Source organism: Seriola aureovittata, chromosome 24 (assembly GCF_021018895.1).
Source record: "Seriola aureovittata isolate HTS-2021-v1 ecotype China chromosome 24, ASM2101889v1, whole genome shotgun sequence".
Taxonomy (NCBI): domain Eukaryota; kingdom Metazoa; phylum Chordata; class Actinopteri; order Carangiformes; family Carangidae; genus Seriola; species Seriola aureovittata.
This window is the reverse complement of record NC_079387.1, coordinates 8,698,083-8,706,156: the sequence shown is the minus strand read 5'-3', so window position 1 is coordinate 8,706,156 and position 8,074 is coordinate 8,698,083. Positions and strand designations below refer to the sequence as shown.

Below are 8,074 nucleotides of genomic sequence, written 5' to 3'. Positions count from 1 at the left end.
ATGTATAAATTCAGACATTGTCATTGGCTGGTCAGACAGTCTGCTGCTGCATCATTCAGTGAGGACGGCGTGTTCAGTCTGTGAGAAATGCAGCAGGCCTGTTTCCCAAACAGTCAGAGCACGGGGCTTGTTGACCGGTTAGACTTCAGCAAAAGTCAAAACAACAAGAAGTCTAAATGCAATGCTGAACTATTGAATGAACAAGAGAAATCACTTAAAAACTGATCTTCGCTGATCTGTTTTTTTAAACTTAAAACTTAAATATAACACTTAAAACTTCCATTTCGGTTTCTGGAAATCACAATTATGACCAAATATGTACACAAGGCAAGCCGATCCTCGTTGATACGTCTGTTCTGGGTTACTTCAGCCATGAAATATGAAAGTGCTACCTCCTGGCTTTGGCTTATCACACATCCCTAACTCACAGCTTTGGTGTTGCACTGACTCAGAGAGGTTAACACCAAACTGTACTTCAGATGTCCAGTATTATTAATAATCAGCGTGAGCCCCGTAACTTGTAGAACAAATGCATCACTCCACGGAGAGTCAAAGTACACCAACAGGAGTTACGAAGTGTGGGGAGAAATAATATTAGTTTCCCTTTGTGGATGGAACAGGATGTGAAAAATGTCCTTGCCGCTGTGTCACTGACAGCAATTAGCTGGCAGTTATGAGAGACTGTGGTGGGAGTATGGAGGAGTGAGGCACACTGCAGCAAAACAGTGTGATAGAGTCCACTGGAAGTGATGAAATGTATTAGACTCCACAATCTGCTGGGTTGTAAATATTTTCACACTGCCGAGAAGCAGTTAGATCTTTTGTACTCCAGGGTTGAAAAGCGTGTTTGAAAATGATGGAACACATTTCACTGGTATGTTTTTTTTTTTTTTATTTTTTTTTTTTTTTATTGGGAGCCAACAGTTTCCGAGCTGAGATCAAAGATGATTTTTTAAAAATCTGTCCCATGCTGAGTTTCCAGTTTGATCTCAGTGTTCAAGCTGCTTTTGCTGTGGTGCATTTTATAATTAAAAATCAGACCTGGTAATGTTTTACCTTTGCTCCGATTAAAGTGTGTGCAGTTTACATCTCTCTTATTTTTCATAAAACAGTTGCAAAGATAATTTCGCAGTTAATCCCAATGCACTCTGGGCGTTTGTGTCGGTGCGTGACAGAGAAATCCATACTTCCTTTCACTCCTCAGTCTCAAAGGTCCTTAAGTGAACTTTGTCACAACAGATAGAGCCGAGCACTTTGTGGTTTTCATTTTGAATCACTGTCACTGACAAAAGGGAAGTAGACGACACAGAGGGACAAACTGTTTTTGTCAGAAAAGGACAGACTCATGTGCTATGGACAAATCAGACCAGACTTGTGGTTTCTCCACTATGTGTGAATGGGAGGTAAGTTAAAGGAACGGTTAGAGGTTTGGGGGAATATACAGTATTATTTGCATTCTTGAAGAGTTGGAGTAAATGAGAAGATTGATACCACTCTCGTGTTTGTATGAGACACCTGAAGCTAAAGCCAGCAGCTGGTTAGCTTAGCTCAGCAGCCACAGCACACAGCTAAGAAATAGTCCAGCACAAAACCCCCAGTAAAACTGGCTAGCTTCACTTTTAGCATGTTTAGCGTAAAGACATGCAATTTTATCATCTATCTTTTATGAAAAACATTAACAGTATTTCCCAAAATGTCAACCTATTCCCCTAAATTAAACTATTATCAAGTGATAAAAGCAGCTATCATCAATTTATCTTTGTCCTAAAACATAAACTAGCATAAAATCAAACCAACTAAAAAGTCTTTTAATATGTTGTTAAAGTTTACGTTGGGAAATCACCGTATTAAAGCTGGAAGGGGAAGAAGTGTTTAAATGCAGCAGATATTTTCAATTATTCTTTAAATTGTTATGTTATGTTTCAGTCTCCAGATTATGAGCCGACACTTCCTGTTTCAGAGAAGTCCAATCCCCTGACGCGCAACATCGACCGAGCTTCGGCCGACTGCATTGTGAGGACGTTACAGGCCTGTGACGCTCAGATGTTTCAAGAACAGACAGAAGCAAGCCACCAGGTGCAAGTTTGTAAAAAAAAAAAAAAGGAAATGTATTTTGAATATATTCTTTTCAGGAAATGATGATTTGAATGTCATTTTTAGAAGCTTTTGAGCGACCAAGTGGTGAAAACTTTGATGGAGGTCGCCAAGAGGGTGGAAATCATTCTCAAGGTATCATCTCCGCCTGCCTGTCTGTGCTGTATTTCTGTCGGTCAGTCAGGCGTGGGGTAAAAGTGTGTTGTCTTTGTTTCTTCCGCAGGATCCTCAGGACTGCCTCGTTGTACTGAGCGGGTGTGGGACTTCTGGTCGACTGGCTTTCCTCATGGCGGTAAAAGTTGTCCTGAAAAGCTCCTCGCGTGATTTAGCCCACTGCACACCAGGAATAAAGAGCGGAACCACTGCACCAAAATTCAAATTATTTGGTTTCATATCGAACTTATGAGATCACGTAGAAAGAGCTTAGTTCATTTCGTTTCCAATGGCGTTTTATTTGTTTTGAAGAACGGAAAATGATATTATATTGGACAGCAGAACAAGCCAGACCATGCCAGTAATATCAGAACAATTACATTTAATGAAATCATCTGATCAAATCTCGCTTGTTTTGTGGGAAATGACTTCCTCTCTCTTATATTTCCGGTGTGTCATCAGACGAGCTTCAACAGAGAGCTGAGGAAGCTGAACCGGAGTTTGGTTTATTCCTACATCATTGCAGGAGGAGACAGGTGGGGCTGGAAGCTGTTTTGTTATGTGGAACGAGATTACACTCATATAAATGAAAATACACAACCAGCTGTGATTGTAGAATGCTGTATTGAAATTGACAGGGGGCTTTATTGCTTTACTGGTTTTTATTTTTAGCATCAGCCACCGCTCTGAATTATTCCAATCTGACAGTAATGCCTGAATTAGTGCTGTTGTGTCTGAGGAAAATGCTTCAAACATACTCAAAGTGAAATCATAACGTTAGAGAGAAGAAATAATCTTCCTTTTACAGATGAAAAGTCGAGCTCCTTTACAATAAAACACCATTTTCATAATTTACATTAAGGGGTTTGCTGCTACAGGCGCACTCCACCACCATGTTGCTCTAAATAAAATTATATTTATTACAAACATATTAACTCTGTGAATTTCAACAAAAATAACTAAAGCAGTCTCACAGCAAACTGCCACCTACTCTCATCCCTATTGACCACTGAATGGCATTTTACCTTCTCCTCCTCCTCCTCACCTAACAGGAACATACCACCTACTCAGGTAAGTACAGGGAGGGTGAGATACACACAGTAACATCAGCTACATAGCAACATCTAACTAAATATACAGCACAAAATATACATAACATCAGCCATCATAAGCTATCTGTCATCCAGACCAAGACTGCAAGAGTATTAATTAAATAAAGGTGTGTTTTTATTAATTATGAATTCAACTTTTCATTTGTACAAGGAAGGATTATTATTATTATTATTATTTCTAATTTTAAAATGTATATAGTTTAGCTTTGAATGTGTAAATAAAATCTCGACCTCATTTTCCTCAGAGCTCTGCTTTCCTCCCAGGAAGCTCCTGAAGATGACCCCAGATCAGGCGTGCTCAGTCTGAAGAAGGTCAGGGACAACGGTAGAGAGTGTGTGTCCTGGGGATTTGTGTATTTGTGTGAAGATACAGTCTAAATGTTTGTCTTAAGCATTTGACCACTGCATGTTTTCGGCGCCCTGCAGGTCTGTGAGGGAAAGAAGCAGGTGTTGTTCATTGGCATTTCCTGTGGATTATCTGTAAGTCGCTCTTATTGGACAAAATCTGAATTCTTATGTAACTTAACTTCTCAATCTGGAGTTTTTAAATTGCAGATAACCTAGTTTGTGCACATTTTGCTTTGTGGTTTTGAAGGCTCCATTTGTGGCCGGTCAGCTGGACTTCTGCCTGCAGCACCCTGAGGTGTACACTCCTGTAGTGGTTGGCTTCAACCCTGCACATCAAGCCAAGTGTGTAAACACGTACTTCACTCTTACTCCGTTAATATTATGCCCCTGAAAATGTTGGTAATTGGGGATAATTGGATGTGAAATGTCACTTTATTTTTAACATGTAAAATAACAGTGTGTTTACCTGTGTAGGGATGAGCCCATACCTGGCTGCACATTCACATTTCACAGTGTGGTTCAAAGGATGCAGGAGCTTTCCAAAAGTCAAGTGGCCTTCCTCATCAACCCGACAGTTGGGGTAAGAACGTCCACTTGTACTCATCACACTCTTGTACGCATTATTTCCTCTCCATCACAAACTGTTCAGGTTGCATTTGTGTCAAGTCTCAAAATTAGAAACCGGGAGCTGTGTGTCGATACTACAGCCGGTGAAAATGTTTGTGTGTTCAGCCAGAAGCCATCAGTGGTTCTTCCAGGATGAAGGGAGGCAGCGCCACTAAGATCCTCCTGGACGTTGTCCTGTCCGCTGCTCATGCTGCTGCCTTCACGAACACGCCCGTCACATACGAGTAAGCATGGCGCTATTTGAACATACTAACCTGTGAACATTCATTCTTGTTTAGTTTACTGCTGCTTAAACTGAACAAACAGATTTTTTCGGTAGAAGAACAAACATTAAATGATAAAGTGAAGCTGCAAATGTAGAAAAATAAAGTCACTGAAATTAGTTTGACATTTTGGGAAATACACTTATTCACTCTCCTGTCAAGAGTTAGATGAGAAGATCGATAAAAGCCTACAGACATGAGAGCGGGCTTCTTGTATGACTCACGTATGATTCCTTTATATCCCCGTTGCTTTAATACAGGGCTCTTCAAAGTCTAACACTTTTTTTTAAGAATATATATATATTCTACATTTGTTGACATTTCATATCCCAAATCAGCCACTAGTTCCTATTTGCAGTGTTGTTTTGAGTGTTTTTTGATATTTCTTCAATGTTTAATTAATATATGAGTTATAACTTCTAGAAGCACCTTTAAATGCAAATTAACTTCCCTTTGCTTTGAGAACAGCGGTGTCACACCAGGACCTCTCTCTTTCATCTCTCTCGGTATCTTCTCCTCACATCTTTCCCTCCACCTTGAACTGAAGATACACTGTAGATTGAAATGCACAACTATCACAGCATCTAGATCTACATTGATGCCATTTGATGGATAAACATAGACCGAGTAGTGTGTGTTTTGCACTCACAGGGCTGCGGCAGTTCAGACAATTCAGAGTGTGTTTTGCAAATTAGTAGTTTGGATTGACTTCTAAATCATCCTGCAGTTATCCTGAAATGTTTTCAGGTCATTACATGTATTTAATAGACCTTAAAGTACATCTGGACATTTGGCTGCCTCTAAGATCATAATGAAACTGCCCTTCTCCTGAAGTAGCCTCATAGCACCTCTCGTCTCCAGCTCTGCACCCAAAGGTACAACATGCAGCATCCTAAGTGCTTCTTTGTGTTGACAGCCGTCAGCCTGCAGCCGACTGGATGATCTGTCCTGGACATGTTTTCCACATTACTACTGATGTGAGCGTTTGTAAATGTCAGTACCTTACATTCACATGTATCAGTATATTTGCTGAGTGCATTCAAATACCTAGTGATACCTTAGTGATAATGTTAGCACAGAGGAAGGCACATGTGGCTGCACGTGCATCGCTTCAGCGCTCTGTATGTGGTAACTGCAGCACCGTCGATGTGAACATCACTGTCTCACATAGGTATAGATCCACCTATGGGAGACAAGTTGGACATCACCACAAAAGCTTTTATGTGTGTATAATAGCAAACTAACAACTGTGTTTTTTATTGTGTTTCAATTGTGTGTTGCTGACCTCTGCAGGTCAGTGCAGAAAAGAGAATTTGTACATGCATGATATTAAAGTTATATCTTATGTAGTATATTACACGCACATAACATTACATGACCAGTTACCTGCTTGTACAGCCGAAATATTTAAAGTTAACTTCTTTGCTTTTCCGACAGGGGCATCCTGCAGCACATGAGAGCATATGACAAAACTCTGGATATCACATACGCTAAGACCGAGGGGATGACTGCTCTGGTGGAAGCAGCTGGACGGAGGTGAAACATCCCATTTTTACACCCTTCACTGTAACCTTGAATTTTATTAAATAAGGAAAACAGACTCAGAGTACGAAAACAAAACAGCTACTACATCCAGAGCAGTGATTTCCCGCCCCCACACTTCTTATTTGTTTCACGGATGGAAAAGCTTCCAAAACTCTCAATTGTGATTTTACCTATTGTGCTTCAGCCTGCGGTGCGGAAGCCGTGTGTGTTACCTGGGCTGGGGCTCTCTGGCTGTGCTGGGCCTCATCGACGCCAGCGAGTGTGACCCCACGTTTGGAGCGGGTGAGAGAAGTGTGATGTACATCATTATCAGGAAAAAACAATGCAGCTTAATTTAATTAGAACGTCGAAAAACACACATGAAAGTGGGAAGCGTGAGTTCAACCAAGACTCAGTAAATCTAAAACCGTCTGATCAGAGACATAATTAACTGATTTACATATCAATTTGCAAGTGATACATCTTTTACATTTGCTTATATATATATATATATACGTATATAAATATATCGTGTGTGTGTGTGTGTGTCAGACTATGAAGATGTTCGTGGCTTCATGAGCGGGGGATACAGGAATCTGAGCAACAACGAGGGTCCCCTCACTTCACTGGTATGTGAAGGGAAATAAAAGAAGACAATTAGAATTAATGAACAAGTAATTATTACAGATACAGAACAAAGGCTCTAATCTGACACCGTGCACCATCGCATTGTCTTTAAAAATGAAAAATCTCACGCTGTTCAGGAGAATTAACATTTGTCTGAACTTCTCCTGCGGTAGTCAGTGTCAGTACGAGCAAAAAAAAAAAAACATGGAGATTTCTGTTCTGGCTTCTCTCTGGGTCTTAAATAAGACTGAAAAATCCTCATAAGGGCTTTAGAAACTATTAATATGTTTGAAATCCAGTAATATTCAATTAAAATGAAATCCAGCTTTTATTTTGCTCCATGTCTGTCTCAGCTGTATCTGACTTATAGATTAACCCAGGACAGGATTAGTATGAAATACACCCTGCTGTACCTGGTTTATGAAACACTGTTGGACTTGATGTGTTTCCAATTAATCTGCTTTAGTCCTTTTTATTAAACTGCTGGTTAGTTTTAAATTCATATATCTGTAGCTGTAATAACGCCAGATATTTGTAATATGTTATAATAAGATTTCAGGTCAGATTGATGTGACACTTGTGGTAAATGGTAAGTCCATTCGAAAAGACAGGAAACTCACTTTGAGCAGCTACTGCACCATCTCTCATTTCCTCCTGTGCATAATGCTGTCAAAAAATTGGACGTGGTACCAAGAAAAATCTTAAGGATTTTAACTTGAAAGCAAATATTCGTGACTAAAGAAGCAAGAATCAAAGTTAAAGCTTGAAAGAAGAAGCATCCTTTGGTGTTACTTATGAACGGTTTAACAAATCACCTCAAAAGGATTGTGATGTTTGATCAGATTTGTTTGACAACCGCCTGAAGACATGAGTAAACAAACCCACATTTCGATTCATATGCTGCTAAATTTAGGGGCTTTAAAATGTACAATTGTCCCACCTAAGTATGTATTTGTATTTAAAAATGTAACACTACTGCAGATGCTGTTTTGACCATATGATGATTCTTTCCTCCAGGGTCCTCAGTTTTGCATCTCACATGAGGATTTCCTGCGTTCAGTGCTGCCCTATCTCAGCGACCAGGACACCATTCTGCTTATCTTCACACGCTCCGGTGAGACAACACTTCTTTCACGTTTGGATTCTGTCCAAATAAAAAGAAACAGAGAGCGTCTTAACAGCCTCTACCCACAGACGATGTAACAGAGGTGGCAAAGTTGGCACGCAGAGTGAGAGAGAAGACGTCCAACCTTCATGCTGTTTATCACCACACTGATGGAGACACTGCAGCTGCTGAACAAGTATCTATCCATCTATCTATCCATC

The 8,074-nt window shown here is 40.1% G+C and overlaps 1 protein-coding gene across 1 annotated transcript in view; it reads left to right on the top strand.

Moving 5' to 3' along the window:
* gckr (glucokinase (hexokinase 4) regulator) overlaps positions 1-8,074 on the top strand; it is a 10,117-nt gene continuing 2,043 nt past the window's right edge. The window contains exons 1-15 of the mRNA XM_056370254.1: positions 1-1,403; positions 1,927-2,076; positions 2,161-2,229; positions 2,318-2,386; positions 2,710-2,783; positions 3,605-3,671; positions 3,786-3,839; positions 3,955-4,049; positions 4,182-4,287; positions 4,440-4,558; positions 6,035-6,133; positions 6,327-6,424; positions 6,674-6,750; positions 7,766-7,862; positions 7,943-8,049. Coding sequence (XP_056226229.1) covers positions 1,353-1,403; positions 1,927-2,076; positions 2,161-2,229; positions 2,318-2,386; positions 2,710-2,783; positions 3,605-3,671; positions 3,786-3,839; positions 3,955-4,049; positions 4,182-4,287; positions 4,440-4,558; positions 6,035-6,133; positions 6,327-6,424; positions 6,674-6,750; positions 7,766-7,862; positions 7,943-8,049 — 1,332 coding nt within the window. The 5' untranslated portion in view covers positions 1-1,352. The remainder of the gene's footprint in view (positions 1,404-1,926; positions 2,077-2,160; positions 2,230-2,317; positions 2,387-2,709; positions 2,784-3,604; positions 3,672-3,785; positions 3,840-3,954; positions 4,050-4,181; positions 4,288-4,439; positions 4,559-6,034; positions 6,134-6,326; positions 6,425-6,673; positions 6,751-7,765; positions 7,863-7,942; positions 8,050-8,074) is intronic.